The sequence below is a fragment of the Grampus griseus genome (assembly GCF_964374135.1).
Source record: "Grampus griseus genome assembly, chromosome: 21".
NCBI classification, from domain to species: Eukaryota; Metazoa; Chordata; class Mammalia; order Artiodactyla; family Delphinidae; genus Grampus; species Grampus griseus.
In genome coordinates, this window is record NC_139015.1 from 24,976,518 (window position 1) to 25,001,527 (window position 25,010).

At 40.5% G+C, this 25,010-nt stretch overlaps 1 protein-coding gene across 8 annotated transcripts in view; it reads left to right on the top strand.

The window, feature by feature from the left end:
• Positions 1-25,010, top strand: part of NRG1 (neuregulin 1) — a gene marked incomplete at both ends in the record, with an annotated part of 1,016,643 nt that overhangs the window by 792,151 nt on the left and 199,482 nt on the right. For 7 of the 8 annotated variants that reach the window (XM_082680222.1, XM_082680220.1, XM_082680221.1 and 4 more), the window contains one exon: positions 9,743-9,839. The exons of the other annotated variant lie outside the window; for it this stretch is intronic. In XM_082680222.1, coding sequence (XP_082536348.1) covers positions 9,743-9,839 — 97 coding nt within the window. Of the gene's footprint in view, positions 1-9,742; positions 9,840-25,010 lie in introns of those variants that run through there. 8 annotated transcript variants of the gene reach the window in all.

The following is a 25,010-nucleotide window of genomic DNA, read 5'->3' on the forward strand; positions in this document are numbered from 1 at the left end:
GTAACTCTGGTTGAACAAGTCAGTTAAGATTGGGCTCATACAGCTGCAGAGCTTGGAAAAGTTGTAATTACTTAGCGAAAGTCCCATTTGCGTTGGAGTAAAACGTTAAATTTGGAAAGATTTCAAAGCCCTTCAACTGCTACTCAGTCACTCTGAAGTTGAATTAAATGTAAATTGGGGATTCTTTGAACACATTTATAGTCTATGCATTTTAATATACATATGTCAGATGTGTACTTTATGGAACTAGAGAGATGATTCCTGAGGCATCTTTCCTGCAGAGCAGGGAGACAGGCTTGAAAACAAATAATGATAGTAATAAAGGTGCTGAGCTCAAGAGACGTATAAGGAAGACACATGTGCAGCAGCGATTGTGAGGGGAGCATCAGGGAAAAATAGAAAAGGTGAATTTTGAGTTGGGTCTGCCTGCTAGGCAGAAAAGGGAAAGAAATTCTAGGGACAAGGAAAAACAGAGTTAAAGGCATAGAAGTAAGAAAAGATACAGTTCAGTGTGACCAGAGTATACCCACTACCCGGGGGAAGAGAAGAGAGGTTGAATATTTATGCAGCACTTGAATTGGGAAGGACCTGACTAACCTCTAAGGAGAAGTTGCAACTTTATAGCAACAGGAATCCATAGAAATGTTACATAAAGGATGACAAGATAATAGCTGTATTTTAGAAGATTAACTCCGGTAACTGGAAGGAGGATGGCTGGGTGTGAGAATGGAAGCTGAAGCAGTAAGAGGGGTATTTGAAAAACAGTCAAAGAATGACTGAGGACCCAGCTCAGGGGAGAAGCAAAGGAGACAGGTGATGAGGATTAAAGCTGCTTCAGATAAGAGCGCTGGGACTGGGGCATCAAATGGCTGGAATCGGGGAGGAAAGGAGGATGTGAGGAGAAAAATGAAGGATGACACCTAGTTTCTGATCTTGAACCATGTCTGGTTCGGGGTGGGGGGGCAGGCGGGGGAGAGGGATGGGAATTAACAAACTGGTCAGTTTGAGGTAGTGGAAATTGAGGCTTGGAGTTTAGAAAAAAAAGTATACACACACACATTTGTGAATTATCAAAATTTGATACAGTGGTAGTGAATGATATTTTCCTAGGATTATCATGTAGTTAAGAAAAAGAGTTTTAAATATTGGGCCATGAGCCAGCATTTATGATATAGGTAGAAAAAAAAGAAAAAGAATTGGCAAAAAGAGACAGAAAGTCCTGCCACCAAGATATTACTGTGAGTTCCAGGAGAAGGTTTCAAAATGATGTGCGTATCAGTGTCCCCAAGCATAAGGACTAAGGAGGACGACACTTCATATGACAATAAGGAAGGCACTGGTGACTTCCGAGCAGTTCCATGAGATTGGTTGTGAGTTGGGGGAGCAGGTGGTTTCCATGAGCTGATGAAAAAAGAACTGAAAGTGTTTGGTCATAAAAGGAAAGGAAGGGTTAAGAGAGGTTTTTTTTTTGTTCTGGCTTCTTTGTTAGAACAGGGAAAGATAATGTTCATGGAGAAAATTGGGTAATTGAAGTGACCTGGCATCAGGGATTGTCAGGGCGGATTCAGCAGTAGGACAAGGGAGGGAAAGAATTGGTAATAGCTTAATGAAAGTTTCTCAGGGAAGAGGGAAAAAGTAAATTTTAAAAGAAAACAATGAGTTGAGAAAATATGTATTAAGTTCTTTACCTTGCACTTCTGAGCTAGAAATACTGTATAGTTTTAGTACCCATAATAAACACACACTGATGTAAATCCTAGCACATTGCGGGCTCTCAGGGGTCTACTTATTATTATGAAAATAAAAGTGATAGTGGATTTCCACCTCATTCTGTTAGATGATCTTTTGGAAACCACAACAACTACAACAGGAAAAAAAAAAAAGTTGATGTAATTCCGAAGCAAGATAATTGCCACTTAAGTAAAAGTGACTTTCTCTTCCTACCTACAAATACCAGGGCTGGTTTTGGTCAGTCTTGAAGACAGAAGTCCCAGATGGACTGACAGAATTTTTTGTGCCTGAATGTATCTGCTGTATAGGATCTTAAAGAGTTCAGTCTGCTCTAGGACTGAACAAAGATCACTCAAATACTAATCCAAACATATTTCTTAGACATTCAGTTGAATATCTAGTTTCTGGGATCACCCCCAGAATTTCTCGGGACTCTAAAGAACCCTACATGCTGAGTAAGACCCTGGGCAAGACCAGAGTTTCCTGGACCATTTGAACGAGGTGGTCTCCATCTTGTATTTATGGGAAAGAGCTGGAACAAACACAGTCTTTATGATTAAGCAGAAAAGACAGCATTTTCCATAAGAATGTAATCTTCTGCATGGTTGGTCACCAGTTATTTTTTGGATGGTCATTTAGTTTCTGTCAAGTTATCTAATTATTCTGCTAAATCATCTTTACAAGATGAATTGCTTTCTTGAGTTGTTAATACTTGTGAAATTCTTTTCCCAAATGAATGAGAAGTGAAAGATATAAATTTTTTAACACACGCATACACAAAATTTCCAAACATCTAGTATGTTGAAAGTTGGTCCGTTGCAAAGGAACTAGAATTCTAGGCTGGGGTCCAGGGGTGGAGATGACTGTAACATTCCACTGAGAACTTCACTTTTGGCTCTGAGCTCAAAACTAAAAATCCCTAGTCAAGTCAGATATATGAAGTATTGGGCTCTAACTTGAACAGGAGCTGAAAAAAAAAAAAAAAAAGGCGGGGAGGGTAGTATTCATAAAGATTTAGTAAGGAGGTTAGAAGGAATTACGTGAGAAAGAAGGAAAAAGAATAATTGTGGTGTTATTACATGCCTAGGCCAGGTACATAACGTTGTGGGTCAGGGTTTCATTTCATACAGACCAGTTATCCTGATGACATTGTGAAGTAATTTCCGATATACTATAATCTGTTTTGGAAATGCTTTCTACCAGGTGTCTCTTCTGGGACATACCAAAGCGGAGTTGATCTGTTAAATTATTCGCACTGTTCAAATATTTGAAGTACTAATTCATCACTCACGACCTTACATTTGTATTTTAACATCATTATACATTTAGCAGGGGTGAATCTTTTCACAATAATGAATAAAGTGACTCTTGAAAGGAAAGATGTTAACCTTGGAGGATCCTGTGGGATGACTCTTAAAAGACACTGAAGCATCTGAATCTGTCTCTGGGCTGTATATTAGATGTTCACAGAATCTGAACCCGATGCATGTATGGACAAATCCCTTTGTTATATGGATATGCATGATGGGAAGTGAGGAAAATACTAAGGGAGTTAAATCTAAACTCAAAGATAACTGTAAGGTGGTTACTGGGTGCAACTTGCTAAAATGACTATATATGGACTTACCACTAGTGTGTTAAGTGAAAAATAATCCTATGGGAATAGGAACCTTGTATGATGCCAAGGCTAGAAAGGGGTTTTTAACTCTCTGTTAACAATGCTGTGTTTAACGGTTTTCATCCATTATCACTTTGTTAGAACAGCCTTGCTAAAACCCAGCTCTTTTAGGGGTCTCTCTAACACCTCATACAAATGCAAGGAAGGAAATGGAGCCAATAAATGTAATCTACAGGTGAAATTTGCAGAGGCAATTAAAAAAAAAGGTAAGTATTTTCTTGGGATTTTACCATTTCACAGAAGTTATCACCTCACCTCTTAAAGTTTTGAGAAATTATACCTATAAGTCAAGATTCTTATTCTATATGTCCATTCTTAGAAAGGCTTATTCAACAGAAATTATCCCCAAATGTCATGCCTGGTACCATAAACATCATTATCATTTTAAAATTTGACCAAATAAACATAAGCATACATACATGTATGTATGTATAGTCTTATATACATATAAAGCAATTCTAGTTATCCTCCTTTATTCACCAATTAACAAAATGTATGTAATTGGCTATGATGAAACAGGCACAGTGCTAGAGATATAACATAGAACATGAAATAGTCAGTCTTTGCCCTCAAAAAATTTAATGTCCAGTGGGAACAGATCATTGTATAAGAAAAACACTGTAAAAAATCATTTAAAAAATCCTTGTAAAAATAAAAATCACACACAAAAAATAATTACAAACTGGAAGAAATGTTCTGAAGGAGGTGTAAAAATGGGATGGGAGATTAAAATCATTTTCAAAGGTAATGGAAAGCCCTTCTAAGCAAATGAAATTCAGTTGGAGCCTGAGCAGTAAGTGGAATTAGGCCAAGTGTGGTAAATTCATGCAGAGGAAACGGTAAGTGCAAAGGCACTGAGGCTGGAAAGAATGACAAGTATTAGAGGCATGTTGCAAAGAAGCCTTCATGCATGAGGCATAGGGAGGGAGGGATGAAGCGTAGTGAGATCAGGCTGGAGTTAGGCACAGGCTAGCCCTACAAGGACACTGGGTATGGTTCTGGGAAGCAAAGGATGGCTGGGTTAAGTCTCCATTTCAAAAAGACTCCTCTGACTGCTGCATGTAGCAAAATAATTGGAGGGAGCAAGAGTCCAGGTGGAAACCTTTACTATGATCAAAGAAAAGATAAGACGAAGGCTTAAATTTGGGTGGTACTTAGTGATGAGAAATAAAAGGAGACAAGTCAAAATGACAGGATTTGGGGAGGGGTTGGCTGCAGAAAGGAGGTGGCAAAGATGATTGTCAGGGTAGGTGATTGGTAATTGATTGACAGAAATGGTAATATCAGAACCAGTCTTTTTATATCCATCCTATTCTATTTAAATTCATTATATGCAAAGCCATTTAGTGCTTACTGCGTGCAAAGTACGGTGCTGAGAATTCTCATGGATAGCGATATGAAAAAAGTGGATAAAAGGATATATGATCTCCATCTTTTATAGATTCGCGTTCAAATTCAGACAGTGTTTCTCATTTCCAGTAGAGGAAAGAGAAGCAATAACTATACACCCACACACATATGCATTCATACACTCACAAATACAGATGTATACACACATGGATATCTACATATGTATATGTGTATGCATATATGCATGTATATATACATTTGAGGTATTTGCATCACATACACATCTTAAGTATGTGTTGCAAGGGGATGAGAAAGATAAAGATAAATAATTAGTGTGGAGGTCAGAAAGAGAAATCAAAAAGCTGCATGAGATTGTATTCTTCTTAAAAGAAAATAAAACGTTTCAAAGACTATTAAGTCTTACATCTCCACCCTATTAGAGAAGAGGTTTATGACACTAGGACTGTTTTTCAGATAGTGTCCACAAAAAGAAAGTAGGCACTAGTATTCAGCTGTATAATCCATTTTTAATCTATGATGTATCCCTACAATCATGAGAGTAATCTTATCATTAATAATAATGATAAACAATAATAATAATAACAATCATTGGTGTGGGATAATGTTTAAAAATCACACAAAGCAGAAGAGTATAAACACAGGTCTCATTTTAGTGTTGTTTGTATGTTACCGTTTTTAGTATTTTTCTTAGGATTCTAAACTCACAATTTGTTATCAAACTGACTTCACAGCAGACAGAATATGATTAGTTAAGAATTTTGTTTAATATTTTCCAAATGTACCGGAGCACACGATTTCCAGTTTTGCGTGGGTATCTTGTCGGTCAGAAGACTTTTGTTTAATGAACTCGGTTTGCGTGTTTATTCTAAGAGTCTAACTAAACATACAGGACAATTGCTGATTAGTGAATTCTTAAAGCTGCTTTCATCTTATTTTCCTTACACTATAGTCTTTGCTTGTTTCAGTTCATTGCAGCTCTATTTAGAATAGCCAGGACATGGAAGCAACCTAAGTGCCCATAGACAGATGAATGGATAAAGAAGATGTGGCACATATATACAATGGAATATTACTCAGCCATAAAAAGAAACAAAATTGAGTTATTTGTAGTGAGGTGGATGGACCTAGAGTCTGTCATACAGAGTGAAGTAAGTCAGAAAGAGAAAAACGAATACCGTATGCTAACACATATATATGGAATCTAAAAAAAAAATGTGTATTCCTTTTGACTGCCTGTTAATGTCTTCTCTTTATAGTGATAGTACGTGAAAGTAGTATCTAATTTCTGAATTAGTATATAATTGTGCAGATAGTGGAATATGCTTGGAATCACTAGAAGTGAATTTGCCATGAAGCTAAGGAAGCTTCAGGGCCTCTCACTTCCAAGGCTCCCTTTAACAGTCTTGGATCTAAATTTGTATTTTTAAGTTTGTGTTCTTTCCCTTTAAAAAGATCTCCCAAATCTCATGAGCTTCAGGCCCTGGAAAACTTATCTGGCTCTGCTTTTCGTTTGTATTGTAATAATTAATTTGTTTTCATGCCTTTCTCATATTATTTTGGCTTCATGAGAATGGGGCAATTTTTTTTCTTTCTTTCAGTTTCTCTACTGTTGAGCATTTACTTCAGTAAATGCTTTGTGAATTAATGAATAAGTCATGCGCCTTTAGTGATCGTGCTGGAGCTGGCTCTGGTGAGGGAGATTTTCTTTTGTATCCATGCATCTTTATTAACAATGAATTTGTTGCAAAGTTTAAAAAAATAATCTACATAAATTATCTTGTTACTTCATTTTTTAAAAGTTAAAAATATCTATTTGCAGAATTTAAAATGAAATTCCCATTACTGTCAGTATGCACAATATTTTGCAAAAATTTAAAAATGTTCACATGTTAATGTTCTTTCACTTTTGGTTTTTTTTTCTTTTTAAGATTTTCTTGGAGTATTTTCCAAATGGGAATTCATGAGAGAAAGGGTATATTTGGCCAGCTTTGTGGATTCTAAGAGTGCTTCTAAAAGTTAAGCCTCGCCAAAGAAAAGTGTTATGGCACAGGATTGCCTTTATTATAAGCTGTCATTTAATATAAGAGCTCCATTTTGTCTTTCTTTATTTCTCAAGTTGCTTATTTATAAATACCCACTCTAGTTTTCACGAGTTGACATATGTTGACAGGTTGATATATCTTACCTGAGAGCTGATATACCCTGTATGATACAGACTCTAAGAGCTGAACAATACATAACAAATTAATAAAACGATACCATGAAAACATGTCATTGTTTCTAAATTGAGGTTAATATTTTGATTTTCAAGAAAGCAAAGAAAGGTTTCCTCCTTTCTCCATCCCTGTTCTGATCATTTCCGAGGATTTATAAAAATGCAAAACAACAACAACAACAACAAATTCATCTGCTACTTCCTGACCACAGAGATGAATAATTTAAGGGCAATTTCAAATTGGATTTTCCAGCTGGCTTTCTGTTTTATTTGGAAAGATCTGAAACTTTATTTTTTAATTCCAAAAGACATTTCTGCTTTCTGTCCTTCAGTTCTAAAATAATGATGTATCTGGTAACATGTAGCAGTTGTATACTAAGCCCTTACAGGGTCTCATATCCTGGAGAAAAAGCACCCTTTTTGAAAGGGCTCGCCTTTTCTGAGTTTTGCTGTTTTCCTGTTTGTTAAGTAGTGGCCCCACCTGGGAAAGCAGAGTTATTTCAACCATCATTCAGTTCCAGTTTACATTAGACTCTGTGGAATATTATAGTGCTATTCAGTATTCATAATCTCCCTGATTTTGCTGTTTTTATGGCCCAGTATAATTGATGTGTGGTGTTCGTTGGAAGGTTATCAGAAGATATTTGGACATCAAATTTTTCAAAATAAATGATGGCATTACTGCTAAGATATCTATTAACGACTTAACCCACCCAATAGAGTTAGATTCTTATTACAGTACAAATTAAAGGAGAATAAAATCATTCTTAATTTAGGACAGTTTTTAAATAACTGTTTTTGTCCCCCCTCCCTCTCCACATACATAGCAAGAAGGCACCCCAGATTTCACCTTTGTCTAAATGGTGGCATTTGCAAAATATACCAAGAAGGCTGTCTGTAGGTAATGGTTCAGTTAGCATTAATCCCGGAGGACGGAAAATCAGGAGCAAATTACTTTTAAAGAGGGCTAAGTAAATTTCACATGTGGGTGGACGGTACTCACCTGTTCCAGAAAACAACACGTGGGCCTGTCACTGTAAATGAACATTCTGACTTAGCCACAGCTGCCATACATCTATGAGAACGTTTGCTTTACATGATTCTGGCTCATTACGCGGTGCTGATTACCCTGGCCTTTCACTGTTGTCCTTCGCAGCAGGGTGCTAACGTTTTCTGGATTTCACTGCTCTTTAGAATTCTCCACCAGAGGGAGGACAAGGGAAGGCGAAGTAGGTTTCACCCGCAGTTCTGAGGGAAGTTTGAATCGGAGAAAGCTAGCACTGACGAATTCAGGACCTCTGGTTCTGTCTCTCCACTTTACCTCCCCGTACTTGCTCTCTCGGCAGAACTGAGTGACTCTAGCTAGCGCAGTAATTTTATTGTCGATTGCTTTCCAACCCAGGTTTTATCAGTTAAGTTACAACTTGAATAATTAAGCTGTAGTGAGAGATACAGTTTAGGAGACCCCCCTCCCCCTTAGCAGAGGCCAGGCTATTATTATTTCTTTTAGGAAAAGCTGAAGATGAGAAGTCTGTCAGGCACGTTGTTAAACACACGAAGGCAGGACACAGACACATCCCAGGAGCAGATCGACGAAGATGGATTTATCTAACCATCTTTACGGTCCCCCGAGCCCTTCCTGTGTATCCACAGTCGCCTTACTCTTCCACCCAGAGTTTTATCTTTGCCCTACGTGCGTGTGGGGTTTTTCACTAAAGAAAGAAAGGACGGAACCCCAAACTCTAATGAGAAAACAGCAGCCGTTTCTCTCCTTCCCACGGGTTCCAGGGCCTTAATTTGGCCGGGCAGGTGTCGGAGCTGCAAAATTTGTCTCCACCATTTTCTCCGCGCTGGAGGGAAGGGACCAGCCCTCCCGGGCGCTGCCTGGCGGGGAAGCGGAGCGAGGAGCGAGGAGCGAGGAGCGAGGGCCCCGGGTCCGGATCCCTTCCTGGGTCTCGGAATCTCCCCGGGACGCGTGGTCCGGCTCCCGCGGGCGCCGCGGCGGCGGCTGCTGCGCGCGGCTTCCAGCGACCCCTGTCGGGGGTGTCCGGCAGCCGCCCAGCGCACCGCCCCCCGCCCAGGCCGGCTCGGGGAGGGAAAGGGGCTGCGCCCGCGAGCGCCGAGCCCAGGCTCCTCCCGGTGGCGTGTCCGCGCCTCGGGGTGGGGGTGTGGCGGGGACGAGGGAGGGGGCGAGGCCAGGGGAGGGCGAGAAGGAGGCGCCAGCGTCCAACCTGCGGGCGGGAGGTGGTTGGCGGTGGGGCAATTGAAAAAGAGCCGGCGAGGAGTTCCCCCCAACTTGTCGAAACTCCGGGCTCGCGCGGAGGGCAGGAGCGGGGTGACTGCGGCTGCCGGGCGACGCAAGCGCTGGCCGGACGGTGATTGCCTCTCCCTCCTCGGGCTGCGAGCGCGCCGGACAGAGGCCGCGACAGGAGCCGACAGCGGCGGGAACCGAGCACTTCCCTGCGCGACAGGGGCCGCCCCGAGAGCGAGCGCGACCGCCGGACGCAGCGACCGCCAGTCCCAGGTGGCCCGGACCGCACGCCGCGTCCCCGCGCTCCCCGCCGGCGACAGGAGACGGCCCCCGCGCAGCGCGCGCGCCGCAGCCCGGCCGGTGGTTCTACCCGCCTCCGCCCCCCGCCCTCGAGGGACAAACTTTTCCCAAAGCCGATCCCAGCCCTTGGACCAAACTTGTCGCGCGTCGCCTCCGCCGGGCGCCGTCCGCGCTGAGCGTGCACTTCTCGGGCGAGATGTCGGAGCGCAAAGAAGGCAGAGGCAAGGGGAAGGGCAAGAAGGACCGAGGCTCCGGGAAGAAGCCTGCGCCCGCGGCGGGCGGCCCGAGCCCAGGTGAGTGCGCCGCGCGGCCGGGGCTCCGCGATCCTTCTCCTCCTTCTCTTTCTCCTTCTCAGATGCCGCCGCCTCGCCCTCGCCTGCCTGCGCCCTGCGCTCCGGGCGCCTGGCCCTGCTCCCGGCCGTCCGCGGGGCCGGGCGGTGCTCGCCCTCCATGGGGCCGCCCCTCACCTGGGCGTCGAGCCCCACCCGGGCGCCAGTAACCCGCGCTCAGGGTGAGGACGGAAGCCGGGACCGCGCCTCCGGAGGACCTGGACGCGCTGCGCTCCCTGGCACGGCCTTTGCCCAGCACCCCAGAGCCGAGCCCAGCCCGGGAGCGGGACCCGGCGTGCAGGAGCGGAGGCCGGGTGCGCGCGTGTCCAGCGCCAGCAGCGCTTTGCACGGGCCCCGCCTGCCCTCTAGCGAGAAAAGCGGGAACGGGTCTCCCCTCGCAGCGCCTGGCTTGGAAGAACGGGGTGCTCTAGAGAGAACGCGAGCGGTCGCGCGTCGGTGTTTTGGGCTCCGGGGAGGGAGTGCAGGGTCGCGGTGTGCGCGGACGCTCACTCGGATTCAGCCCTGCGGTATCGGAGCTCAGATCAGCTGAGAGGGATTCCTAGAGGTCAGCGAAGCAGATAAAATCCAGCCCAGTGCCAGGAATCAGGTCCCCAAAAAGGTTCTCAAACTTTCGGTTTTGCAGTTCTATTTTTCAGTACCTCTTTGATAAATGTGGTTAATTTATGTTCCCAAGAGATGCCCCAAAGCAAAAGTTCATTTGAACTTTTGAACCCAGTTGCCCACTGGTTATATAATAGAATGAAATGGCAGCTGAGGCTTTCTAGAGACCAGTCTAGTGCGTGATCATCGGTTCACGGACGTGAATGACAGTTTCACCTTCTGTTTCCCTAAGAAGGGCTGATGCTTTCGCCACTGTCTTGGAAAGAGGAGGCGCCCCAAATAAATACTTGTTTATGAGTGATTAAGTGAAGAGGATGCTTTAAAAAAAAAAACGGAGGGGTGGGGGAAGAATATAAGGGCTTTTTTCTGCCTCTGCACTTCCCAATTATTAATTGATCCAGAGACCTCAAGGCACTTGGAACATCCCCCAGCACACTTCGTAAAGTACTTTTGAAGAATTAGTTCAATGGCATTCTGTTATCTTACAGAAGTATTTGCCCGTTCCTTGCAGGAAGTAAACAAGATTTGCCCAGTTCTCTTACTGGCATCGCTGAGAGCATTTCAGAGCCTGGCTTATTGGCAGAGACCTTAAACAGGTTTTGAGCAAAACAAATTGAACAGAGAGTAATTGTTTGGCCACTGACCATTCCTGTGCATGCTTCTATAATAGGATGCTGCTGGGCAGATCACCTTCATTACCCTTCATTAGCTCTCATGAGGGTGTATTGAAATTTTCCTTACTTTATCCCTGTTTTGGAGACACCCTATCGCATTTTATTCAACAAGGGCTGAAGTGGGGAGCTGGATTAGCAATCTCCCTAAGTGACATTCTCTACTGTCCTCTCGCAGGTTATCTTAGTAAATGAAAGAGCTCTTAGACCTGACCGCAGTGGTAAAGTTGTAAAGAGTTATTTGCGGGGCTCTTTAAGTGTTGTCCTGTCCTGCCTGGGAGTACTCTGCCTTCAGACGTTTCTGTGGTCCTCTGGAGGAGGTCTGATGAATTAAGGAGGGGACGGTGGCTTGAAGTAGCATCCCTTTCAGGTAACAGGTCTGCACTTTGTCAAGGCTTCAGGGCAGCAATGCCTTAGTTAACATAGACATTTCAGATAAGCACCCGTGGTGGGTGGGAGAGATTTTAAGAACCAACAGACATTTCTGTGTCCTACAGATCTCATCTATTAGGTAGGCAGCTGTGTTGGGACTACCTAATATTCTCTCCTGACACAGCGTCCCAGAGTTTCCTTGGTGACTCTCATTATGCTTTCCAGTCCCACCGCTGTGATTCCCTCTGAACCAGATAGATTGGCATCTTTAAGTGACATTCTCTTGACTCTCTTCCCAGAGAATCTGGAGTGAACTTGGCTCTAGGTTGGTTTTAAAGTGTATCTCTCTTTTCCATCAGGTAGTTGTCTTCCTTGGGGAGGAACTTTTTACCCCCCTCCAGGGCACCTTGTGCTTGTTAAACCCTATAAAGCAGATAAGAATATTTATTCTTCATTTGATTCAAAAAACAACGATCAACTTGAAACCTGCTTTAGGTGAAAGCACCTGGCGTTAAATAGTATTGCTTTGAAATCACTGTTTCTTTCCTTCTTGTCATTTCCCTTGTAATGCTGTCAGTGTACTTTTCCTTATCTTAGGAGAGTGAATAACTGAGAGCCATAATGGTTTGTGAGGGAAACCCACACCTCTTTTTCAAGCTTCTTTGCACTCTGTAGTCCTCAGGCATCCTCAAAGGAATGACCTCTAGATGCCATAACTATAGCATCGCCACTTGGCATACCGGCTCAAATTAGGGCTTACAGGACACCCATCTCTTAAATAGCTCCTCCATCAGTGCCCTTCAATCCCAGGTTTCACCCCTTTCTTAAAACAGCCGCTGAAACTTGCTGTCCTACACGATGCCCATGCAACAGCCAAGCCTCTTTTTGGAGGTTATAACATTACTTCATGACAGTCAAGGGAGAGACAAGGCTGAGAGCACTCAGCCCCTCAGCCCCGCTGTCTGCTGTATTATATGCGGAGGCATAAACACATCTGTTGGAGGGATAGCTTTAGGGGAAAAAGATTCCTTTAACTTTCATGCGACACGTGTGACTGGTATGTGATACATACGTAGCTGTGTTCCGTAGCATCGCATTTTTATACTGAATTGCACGCTGTTGTGGCGGCAGATGTTCAACAGAATTATCTGTGTCGCAGTAATGACTCTAATAGTTCCCAGGCCCTTGGGGTCATTGATTTTTCTTCTTTGCTCAAAAAAAGAAAAAAAGAAAAAAGCAACCTCAGCGTAATCCTGGGCTTTGTAACGAGGATCCATGTACCAAGGGTGCTGTAACTTCCTGCACCTCCTAGATGCTGGATCTCCCATATCCAGACTTTTCGTATTGATTCAGCTCAGCAAACTTTATCTATTGAAGCCTGAATTACAAAACCAGAGCTTCCCCCCCCTCCCCCCACCCATTTGGTATTTGGCTCTAAGCTTCTTCTATGAATCTCTGTTGATGTTTTTCTTTCATTAAAACATTGCAAAGGATTCTTTTTATTTTTATTTTTCCTTTTAAATGACCTGGAACCCATTCATTATCAAGCCTAGCTCAGTTCTAGAGCTACTGGGTCTCCCTTCACCCCTGGCAGAAGGGGCGTTTGTCAGTACAAGTGGTGGAAACATCAAAACACTTAGTATCCCAAATGGCTAGAAGCCGGCCATGTGCTTCCCGGGTGACATCACCCACCTGTTTTGTTAACTCAGTGGCTTCCCAGGCTGAAGTGCTTGTCAAACATTCTTGGGTATGAAGTGCCCCGTCACTACCAGGGCAGCGCGTGTTTACAGAACAGGAGGAATGTCCAGTGATCTGTTTCAAGCTGGTGACTTGTGACCACTTAGATGATGTAATTATTAAAGACATTAAATACTAATTTTAGAATGAAGCGGGTTTATTTTGGAGAATGATTTTAAGAGAGTGGGAGAAACTTGGGATACTGTTCTCATATCTGCAAAATGAGAAAATGATATGATGGAAAAATGGGAAGAAAAGACCATAAAGTATGTAAGTAATCAGAAAATATTGAACCAGTATGAGAGCAATGAACACATTACATGCCAGGCACTAGTATTTTATACTTTTAATAAGGGAGTTACTATTTACTAAATATCCTACCATGTTCCAGGCAGTGTGACAGATGCTCTGTGTGTTTCATCGCCTGTCCTTTAGTACGAAAATGCCTCACTATTACAGGGTACCTGGTACTTAGTGCTACAGCCCGATTGCCTGCATTTAAATCCTAGTTCTGGGGCTTCCCTGGTGGCGCAGTGGTTGCAGGTCCGCCTGCTGTTGCGGGGGACGCGGGTTCGTGCCCCGGTCTGGGAGGATCCCACGTGTCGTGGAGCGGCTGCCACGACAGTGAGAGGCCCGCGTACCGCAAAAAAAAAAAAAAGGTTAAATCCCAGTTCTGCTCCTTACCTGTATAGTGATGGGAAAGTTACTTAATCTCTCCATGCCTGTTTCCTTATTTGTAAAATTGGGATAATAAAATTATTATCATAAAGTTATGCCGAGGCTTAAATGAGATAACAGCAGTAGTAAGTGCCCCATCGATGTTAGCTCTCTTGAGAAAATGATTTAAGACACAGATCTTCTGTGCCTTTGCTAAGATATCTGACACAATTTTCCACATTTACCTTGTACGGTAAAAAATAATCCAGAGCTGGCCTTAGATTAGAGTGAGTATAAATATTAATATGTACTACTTGTAAATAGAGAGAAAAGTGGATAAGTATGTCAAATACCATAACTGCATATAGGTATTATGAAAACAGTCCTGAATTCAGTCTAAATATTGAAAGTAGAGTGAGGTGCAATATCGTTTTATCTCTGGCAGAAAAAGGTTGAGGTCTCAAACTTGAGAAGGTTTTGAAACATGAGTCCTTTTCTGGCCACACTGAAGAGTTGATGCTTATATAGAATGCATGCGTAGTCTTTTGGGACTAGTACAAATTGAAAAAGAAAATGTGTATCCACATGCTCTTTGTTATCTTTTTATCGAATGTAAGAGTATATTGCCAACAAGGTTCATGGAATCCAGTGCAGGTGTTTCTAAATATAAACAAAATAATGAATATTAAAAAAATCTACATCTTTCATTATCCCCCCCTCCACACACACTAGAATGGCTGTAGGTAGTGCTTAAAGTTCTGGAAGTGTGATTCTTAGCAAATCAGTGTTTTATTAGCGTTCTCAAAGTGACAAGTTACATTTGACACTAACGGTATTGATCTTATCCTGTTCTGTTAGGATAGACGAAAACAAACCAAGTGTCAGTATTTTGGGTGAGTGATTTCATTTGCTCAGAGAAAAAGAAAGTGGACTTCTAATATTTTGATTAACCCTCGAGTTCTCCTCTTGACAAACAGAAAATACAGAAACTTAAATGATATAGCATTAGCTTAAAAACTGATTTATCTTTATCAGAGGAAAATAACATCTATTAAATATGCTGTCAGATATATAAAATGAAATTTCTTCAAAGGACCAAGTGGTGTTTTGGGTTCATCCTAATCCTACGCATGTTTGCATGTGTGTCCTTTCGTGGGTTTTAACAGATTTTTTAAAAGCGAGCTACCAAAATGCCAATAGATGTCAGTGTTTGTTGCTTTAGAAAAAGTGAGGTGTTAGAAGTAAAAAAAAAAAGCTTAATTTATTCTCAGTTTTGATAAGCATACAGCTGACTACTTTGAAAAGTTTGACAATTAGTAATACCCTATATAACCTTGCTTACTTACATTTTGTGAATGAAAATGTCACATTTTCACATTGAGACCTCTCTTCTAACTATGAAAAAAATGCCTCTACAATTAATTCCCCAAGGAATTCAGAATGCAGGCTGAAATACACTAATCAGTGCATTCCTTTTTTTTTTTTTTTTAATGAAGGAACAATTATTTGAGAATGTTGTTACATACACCTTGGATTTATTTGCATTTGTAAACTATAAATTAAGTACGCATGTTTCTTAGGTCGCCTTGATTACAATTGCATAAGTGCGTTTTTGAGTCCAACTTACGTACGATCTGTGGAGTTCTGCCTTTGGAAGGTCAGAATTCTCTTCTTTCTCCGTTTCACTAGTGTCACCTTTTTCTGGCCTCCAGAGGGTGCTCCAGGAGCATCACACTGCTATTCCCCAAAGAACGACTCCTTTTTTCTTTTCTAAGTGACTTAGATATTCTGGGCAATCTATGGGGAAGAATAGGATCCTGATTTCATCAGTTACTACCTCAACTGGAGTTTGTTTCCCAGCTAGACCAAAATAGACCAAATTCGCTAAGAACATTCCGAAACATCATTCTGATGATGACGATGCAGTTGTAAAAACCTGCAAGGGCACATCTGTGAGATTTACTTTTATTTTATTTCATTTTAAAATTTTTTATTGGAGTATAGTTGATTTACAATGTTGTGTTAGTTTCAGGTGTACAGCAAAATGAATCAGTTACACATATACATATATCCACTCTTTTGTAGATTCTTTTCCCATATAGGTCATTACAGAGTACTGAGTAGAGTTCCCTGTGCTATACAGTAGGTCTTTATTAGTTATCTATTTTATATACAGTAGTGTGTATATGTCAGCCAACAACTTGTCCCCAGAGAACTTAGCATCTTATAAGCATCTTTCAGTCGTCCCTTAGAGCAGTTCCTCTTGCATAAGTTCGGGCAGTACCTGCAAAGACATTTAGTCATATTTAAAAGTTCCACTGTGGCATTGGAAAATTATACATGAGCACCTCAAAATTACACAGAGGATCTTTAGGAGCCCATGTTTTCACGTCTTCACACCTTATCCTCAACCCCTAGCTAAAATGTTTAAGAACTCTACTTTGAGCTACATGTTTTTGAAAATGGGTTGGAATGACTAATTCTTTTGGATCACGGGCTAACGTTATAACACTGTCGCAGAGGCACTGTTATTTGCTCACGATTTATTCCACTCTGCACTGGTCATGTTCATTGTGAGTTACTCCCAGTTTGTTACTCTCCTTCTCTTTTTAAAGGGCAATATTGTTCACATTGTTTTGGTCCAAGAAAGGTATTATTGATGGGCAGTAGCGTTTGGTCTGCGACAGTGTCCTAAACCTTCTGTTTCATAACTTCAGTTGGCAGGCAGCTGGCTCCTCTGGGCGGCTGTTGCATTTTAGTTTCAGTGATGTGAGAGTCAGGGAATGTTTTATTAGGTGGAACCATCAGAAATTGTCAATTCTGTAGATGATACACGACTGAATATTGTCAATGTCATATAGTTTAATATTTGGACTCTGTTTAGTAGTTTGACTTTATGCTTTACATGGTACTTTTTTAATTTTTTTTTTATTTTATTTTTTTGGCGGTACGCGGGCCTCTCACTGCTGTGGCCTCTCCCGTTGCGGAGCACAGGCTCTGGACGCGCAGACTCAGCGGCCATGGCTCACGGGCCCAGCCACTCCGCAACATGTGGGAGCTTCCCGGACCGGGGCACGAACCCGTGTCCCCTATATCGGCAGGCAGACCCTCAACCACTGTGCCACCAGGGAAGCCCTACATGGTATTTTAAAAAATATAGTAGTGACAACTTTGAAAAAAGTCGTAGAAGTTAATTAAGTGAGGTTAAAATAATGTATAAAAGGAAGCTGGGCTAGGAAGTCATTAAAACAGTGACATTTTCTCCAATACATAGGTCATATGATAGCCATATAAAATGAATTCAGCATAAAGGTAGAGTGCCAGGGCAATGGGCATTTTCCCTTGGAGAGAAAAGTAGTACATTTCTATCACAACATGTAACTTGGATTTTTATTGAACCTGTTAGCAAACAGTTATTATGCTTTATCTTACCCACCGTATTTCTACAGAGATTACAAAGATGTGAGTGAGAAATATTAGTGACTAGTGAACAAACTTGGCTTTGTTTTATGGAATAATATATTTTTTTTAACTTTACTCAGTTTTACAGTACTACAATTCAATTTTTACAGTAGTTTTAATAAGTGTGAATTTTACTGCCATGTGAAAATATGCTCATTATCAATGGCCTATATTACTTTATAAATAAGGTTAGAACTTAGGTAAAGCCAGCTTTTTAAAGTGCATATGTTTCTGTTTGTAATTGTAACTCATCTGTTTGTTACATATGATCTCACAGTTGTAAAGACAAACTGCATTTTTAAAGGACTTGACAGTCTTCTTAGCTATTCCATAGTAAATATAAAACCAATATTTAAAAGGAAATGTCTAAATTCTAATTTGGAATATTTTTCAGAACAAATAAATTGTATGCATATACTGAAATGTTCTGAATACTGAATGTCTTATATTTAAGGACTCCAGAATTGAAAGTTAAAATTCCTACAGATTTTATAACTTTTTCAAAAAATATATTTCAACCCTAGGTAAAGTGAAGTTTGGATATTAATTATGCATAGAAAATTTTCTCTGTTAAAGCCCTAAAGAGAGTTTTTGATCTTAACTGTTTAGTACATCATTTATTGAAAATTTTTCATTTGTATATATCATAATAGGAAATCATATTTATGAGTGAACTGATAAGAAATGTATCCAAAAGTCAAAGAAAAAAAATGAAGGAGGTGGTCAACAGGTATTTAAAAGAAAACAAATGCTCATGATAAGAGTTTTTTTAATAAATAACAACACCTATGTTGCTATTTAGTGTTTAGAGATATGTATTTTGTGAATCAAGTGTTCTCACTATTCTTAAGTTTATCAGGACTTAGAGAAGATTCTGGTTTTCCCTAAATGTGTCTTTTCTCCCCTTTCCTCATCCTATGCCATGGACTTTCTGTTGTACTGGGAGATAAGAAGGGGAGCAGAAGAGGATTGGTAACTTGCTCTAGTAGTAGTCGATGTGAAGTGGGCTGCAGGATTCATTTGGGACACAGCACACTATGGTTTTGTGTCTACAGTGTGAACATTTGTATTATGTTTAACATGATTTAGTATATGAAAAAAATTTTTTGTGGAATTTCCTTTTGCCTCTCCTCCCTTCCAAACTTGGAAAGTTGACTTTTAGTTACGAGCTTATACTATATTAATGGTTACAAATATTTAAATGAAAGGGTTGTTTTGTGTTTTTTATATATTCATGTAATATATGAGTATACAGTAGGAAGACTTCTTTGGATGGGGTCCAATGTCATATCCATTTGTAACCTCAGTTGGAGTTGAGCTGAGACTAAAACATGTACCTGTTCAGTTCAGTGAAACCCAAATGAACGTTCTAAATCCTCATTTTGATGATTCTCTTATCTTCTCTCCAAACCCACTGGAGTGAAGGAAGTATGAAGTATGGATGACATTTTTTTTTTTTTAATTTGTTTGGCTGCGTCGGGTCTTAGTTGCAGTGCGTGGGCTTAGTTGCCCTGGGGCATGTGGGATCTTAGTTCCCCGCCGGGGAAACTGGTCCCCTGCATTGGAAGGTGGATTCTTAACCACTGGACCACCAGGGAAGTCCCTGGATGACATTTTGAATCCAAATCTATATATTCCGCGGGAGATGGGATGAAACATAATCCCCCTAAAAAGCACAAACCTGGATTCAAGCCCCCCTGGGTGTGGTCCCACCTCTGACACCTTTGATCCAGCCATCTCCAAACCAGCAGTATCCTGACTTTCGGCAGCACTCGAGAACTGAGCAGTATTTTGCCTTTTCCCCAAATTATCTGGCCTGTTCGCCTTAAAAATAAACACCTGTTTTCTGAATGTGACCACTAGAAAGAAAAATTAGCTGTGTTCTTTCCTAACCAGCAGGCCGAATGAGAATTCTTGTGTTTGCATATAGTGTGATTCAGAACACATCAGCATGAACATTTGACTTTGAGCAACACTGAGTAGAGGTTTCTGGGCCACTTGCATGGTGGCCCTGGCTTCATGATGGCTGTGTTCCTCCAGGATTGAGAGGTGCTGGTTTTAGTAAGACCAGAGCAGTGGTTGAAAGGCAAGGCTCTGGTTCTGTCCTTTGACTGCGTGGTGTGAACTCTGACAGTGATGACAACTATGTAAGCCTCAGTTTCTACGTGTGTACACTGTGGGAAATAATATTATGTAATTCATGTGGTGGTTCTAAGCAGTAGTGTTGAGTATCGTGCTGGGTACAGAATAAGGACTAAATGATCAGTTTTACTGAGTTTAAATATCAACAAAATCTAAGCACTTTTCCAATGTGTGTTCATCTAATGTTGTCTTCTTGCTACGTATGTATCAATGTTGTCTGAACTTTAAGCCCTCCACAAATACCTATAAATACTGTACATTTTTTCACAGGGTCTTATACACAGAGGTTCTTTGTAAATAATTATCATGTTGTTGATAATACATATCAAATATTTATTAGGTATACATTCTATGGCTTTGGACTCTTGGTGAGAGTTGGATGTCATATATGTATAACACATTCATAAAGAGATCAACCAGATATTCCTGACCTTGAACTTTGGTCTATAGATAAACTCATTTTTGGAGAATGGAGGAACACTGGCAGTGATGTTTTAACAGATTGATGCAAAAATAGGTTATGTGCACTTATATTTTTAAATAATACACACGCACACACTTCTTTTAAAATATATGCCAGTAGGGCTTCCCTGGTGGCGCAGTGGTTGAGAGTCCGCCTGCCGATGCAGGGGACATGGGTTCGTGCCCAAGTCCGGGAAGATCCCACATGCCGTGGAGCAGCTGGGCCCGTGAGCCATGGCCGCTGAGCCTGTGCATCCGGAGCCTGTGCTCCACAACGGGAGAGGCCACAACAGTGAGAGGCCCGTGTACAGCAAAAATAAATAAATAAATAAAAAATAAAATAAAATAAAAAAATAAAATATATGCCAGTTAGTTCTTTAGATGTAACTTTCCTATTCCTAATCTCCCATGTCTTGATGGTCAAGGATAATTTTGTCTTACACATAGGGCCTAGTGGAGTACTTTACGTATAAATATTTATAGAATAAATGAGTGAGAATCATTTTTCTATTTATATTTTTTGACTATTTTGTTCCCTGAACTACAAGGATAGATAATTGTAATGATGAATTGATTTAACTGGAGCATATTGTGTTGTGTGTGTGTAACTTTATTGTCTGACAAGATTTTCCATTTGTATATTAAGTTGACATTATTTTGTGTATATATATACACAAGCCTGCTTTTATATTCTTTTGGTATTTTCTCTTTTCTCTGCCAACAGAGTGACAGTATCTGTTTTAAGCACAATATTTCATTGTTTGAAATTATGGACTTTTCTACATTTTCCACTTTAAATGGTTTCTAAATAAATAAAAAAGGGGAGCCTGTCTTGAAGCTCGTGAAATGGTAGATTTTTATAAACAGTTGTGATCGCAGTAATACTGAAAATTATTGTCATCTATTTCTGAGAGATATATTGAAGACTGGTACATTACCCCCAGAAAGATTAGTTCGAACACAGAAAATAGATAGCGATTATAATTTGCTTTAGTGAGGTCACCTTGCTGTATACTTGGAATCTTCCCTGGGGGGGTGGGGAGAGGAAACGGCTCATGCATTATCCATTTTGGGAAAGAGTTTTACATATACCGGAATTATGGAAATGAGCTGGTGGGTTTGTCAAAAGAAAACCAGTTATTGGAATACTGAGTTGAATAGAAAATGAAATACATAATTCTCCATATATTAAATTGAATAGAAATGGGAGACTTAGGTCTTAAGGGTTGTTTTTTGGGTTTTGTTTTAACATGTTGATTATATTGTATGTTCTCCTTTGCCCTTAACCTTACAGGAAGGAGAAATGTCGATAGAAATAGTTATTTTAAATATTTTGCTATTTGGAAAGCAACATTAGAGTTTTAAATGTTGTGTTCATTATTTATGCCCCATCAGAAAGCACTGGGATCCACTTCAGGGAGGCAGGTAAGACAAAGGCCATTATCTTTCCCTAGGATTTAGCAGAAGGTAAGGGACAGTGTAGAGCATATAGTCCCTGAGACCTACAGATTCACTGCCCTCTCACATTGAATGTAAAAGACACCCCCTTCACCAAGGGAGCATCTAAGTTGGACTGTGCAGGGGGAAGAAATGTCACCGCTTACAATATGCTACTGATGACAGAATAAATATTCACAAAACATAAAAAGCTCAGTGAAAGCCCTGTATCTGAATTTGGTGACTAAAGTCACACTCTGTAAGGTAAAGACAAGTTTCAGTGCTTCCTTGCACCTTCCACTGAAGGTAGGCTTACTTCATTCCACCTCTTGAAATCATGATGAAAAGGCAGGATGCAGCCATCTTGCCTTGAGCCCAGCAATCTGGGAATAAAACTCCCTGTAGCCGGAAGGGTAGTAGCAACTGTCTTACAGGAATTTGCATCTAGACAGGCATGTTTGAGGAAACTTCACGGCGCCTACACCTTCGGACAACAGGGATACTAAGAGAGGCAGCCATAGGGCTGAATGCTCTTTTTGTCATTTTGGACATGGGACTTTGTAAAGTTACTGCTGACCTTAATGCAGACGCCCTTTTGTGATTTGTTTCTGTGAAACTCATGGGCAGATGGATGGCACAGCTTCTGAAGAAGGCTGTTGCACTTGAGCAAAGATAAGTTACAACTGTACCAAGAGAACAATGTATTCATCCCCCAGTGGTCTTACCATTCTCACATTCACTCAAAGAGAGAAGTCACCCTTTGGAAGATTCAGTGTTTTGCTAGTATTAGCATGTCAACTCCTTATAAAATATATATTAAAAAAAATTCCCTACTTAGAACTTAAAAGAATATTTTTTTATTATGAATATGGTGGTTCTTTGTTGAAAACTCCCTTGACAAATTAAGGAAATAATAACCATCCTTTGAACTGTCATGTTTCACGGTACATTACTAAAAGCCTCTTATATAAGTAAGAACTGCTGGTTCCATGGACAGAGTCACTCTATTTCTGGTCACGCGATAAAATAAGAAAGGGGAACTGATTATATTGATACACATACACGAGGGCCTAAGTACTAAATTTGCACATTGCCTTAATATGTGGTTGTATGCTTTCTATGGGAACAAAGTTTCTTTTCAGTTACTTTCAAAAAGTATTAATAAATAATTATACTTAAAATAGACTACAGCTACCTTTTAAATGGTTAGATAGGTTTACTTATAGGATTACTTTTGTGATTACTAATCCTTATACATATTTCAGGATTTGGCATAAATGTGAAGTCATTAAACTGTAAGGACATCTATAAATGTATGTAAAAAAATAGGTGACTTTCTGTGTTCTATCACCTTATTTTCTATAAAACAGAAAGTATACTTGGACTATTTTTATCTATTTTATTAACTTTATTTTATTTATTTATTTTAAATTTATCCTCTTCGTTTTCGGTTTGCAGGATAGAGATCAAAGCAATCTCAGTTTTATTTCGAGCATTTTATTTTGTCACTTACATAATTTTAATTCTTAGAGAATAAACGGTTGTCCTCACCCAGAGGAATTTTTAATTGACTGATCATATGAGCACATTTTAGCAGTTAATATCTCCAGACTGTGAACCTCTCAAGGTCATGTCTGTCTTATGCATTTTCATATCACCAGGGGCTAGCACAGTGATGGGAACATAGTTGTTGTTCTTAAAAATTTGTTCAGTGATTGAATAAATGAGAGAATATAGCTAATTTGCTTAAAACAACGCATTGTGGGAGCTTATGGGGAGCAATTTAATTATTATGTTTCTATCAGTTAATAAGCAAGTATGAGTGCAAATCACCAGTACTAGCAATTCATGGATTTGTTCCTAAACTGATCATATGTGGTTTTCCTGCTTGAAATTTGCACACTTTTTCTTAAAGCTCGCAGTAAGTAATAATCAGTGCTTAATTATTCAGACAAATGAATAGGAATTCGAGGTTTGTTCAATCTACAATTCTTACTAACCCTAAATTATTTGTGTTACATTTCTTCTTAAGAACATAACGGCAGTTAAGAAACTAATCTGATGCAGTTTAAGGAGTTTATATTTGTAAATACTTAGACCGTTGCCTGGAACATCGTGTTTGCTATGTTAAGAGTTCGTTATATAAATAAAAAACAACCGTTCCTCGTAAGTAATGAAAATAATCTTAAACGATATTAATACTGCCTATAAAGTAAGCTCTTAAATACAACTACAGTAGCCCTGGGGGGAAATCATAGAGTGTTAGAACTGAAAAGGTTAACTTAGAGGCCATGTCCTTGAATCATATCTTTTCAAATGAGGAAGACACAAGATCCAGCCAGAATATCTGTCCCAGTACTAGAACCCAGGCATCCAGGTTTCAGGGTAGGGATCTGAATTACCATGATGCTACACTTACAGATCTGAGATGGACACTGTGTGTGAATTCACATTTATAGTACTTTAGGTGTTATTATGCTTCCAAGTAAGAGAGATGTATTTCTGTGTCATCAAATAGCACTTTGGGGTCCATCGTTGATATGACTTTAATTATTTTGAGGGTTGCAGTGGATTTAAATCAGCTAAACTTTGGCATCTAATTGTTCCTTGTTATAATATCGTGTGCCCAAGTGGATTCAATAAATATTAACTGACAAGATGACCAGTAAAGTAAGTAGTCCTAATGTCATAACCTGGAAGACGGGGGTAGTGTGTTTGTGTGTTGTGTGTGTTTGTGAGAGAGATTCATGTATGGTGTGGGTGTGAGCTGTCTCAGTGCTCTAAAACTTTGTAAGCACCGATACCTTAATGCAAGAGGCTCTAACAGCAAGAGAGATGTCTGTAGTCTCTCTGGATCCTCTGTAGAAATGATGTATAAGCAAAAAAAGCTGTGAACACTTGTGCCTTGACAGCTGCTCTGAGGCCACCAAGTCATTCCCCCTTGCATCTGTGAGCCACTGACCAGTCACTGATCACAGTGACATTTTATCACTAACAACCTGAATTATCTTTGACCCAGAGACCTAGGGGGTCAAAGGCCTCCTACTCCATTATTAAATTTCCAGAGTGGTAGTTCAATTTGCATTAGGAGATTTATTTATATTTATTTATTTAGCTTTGGGTGAGGGAGGAGGAGGGAAATAGGAGGAATGACAGATGCAGTTGTTATTTTTTCCTCCCCTAAAGGATTATTATTTAGTCCAGACCTTTATCTGGAGGATTTTGCTAGCATCCTAAAAGAAAGGAGGGTCCCAACACTCAACACATTGTGGTTTTCGTCTGGGCCTCACACGGTGTCCTAAAGCTTACTGGGAACCATGTCAGACTGGGGCTTCACAGACTGTCATGCTGAGTGAAATAAGTCAGGCAGAGAAAGAGAAATATCGTATGATATTGTTTATATGCGGAATCTAAAAAGAAACGATACAAATGAACTTATTTACAAAACAGAAACAGACTTACTGATTTAGAGAATGAACTTATGGTTACGGGGTGGGGATGGAGGAAGGGTGAGGGGAGGGATAGTTAGAGAGTTTGGGATTGACATGTACACACTGCTATATTCAAGATGGAT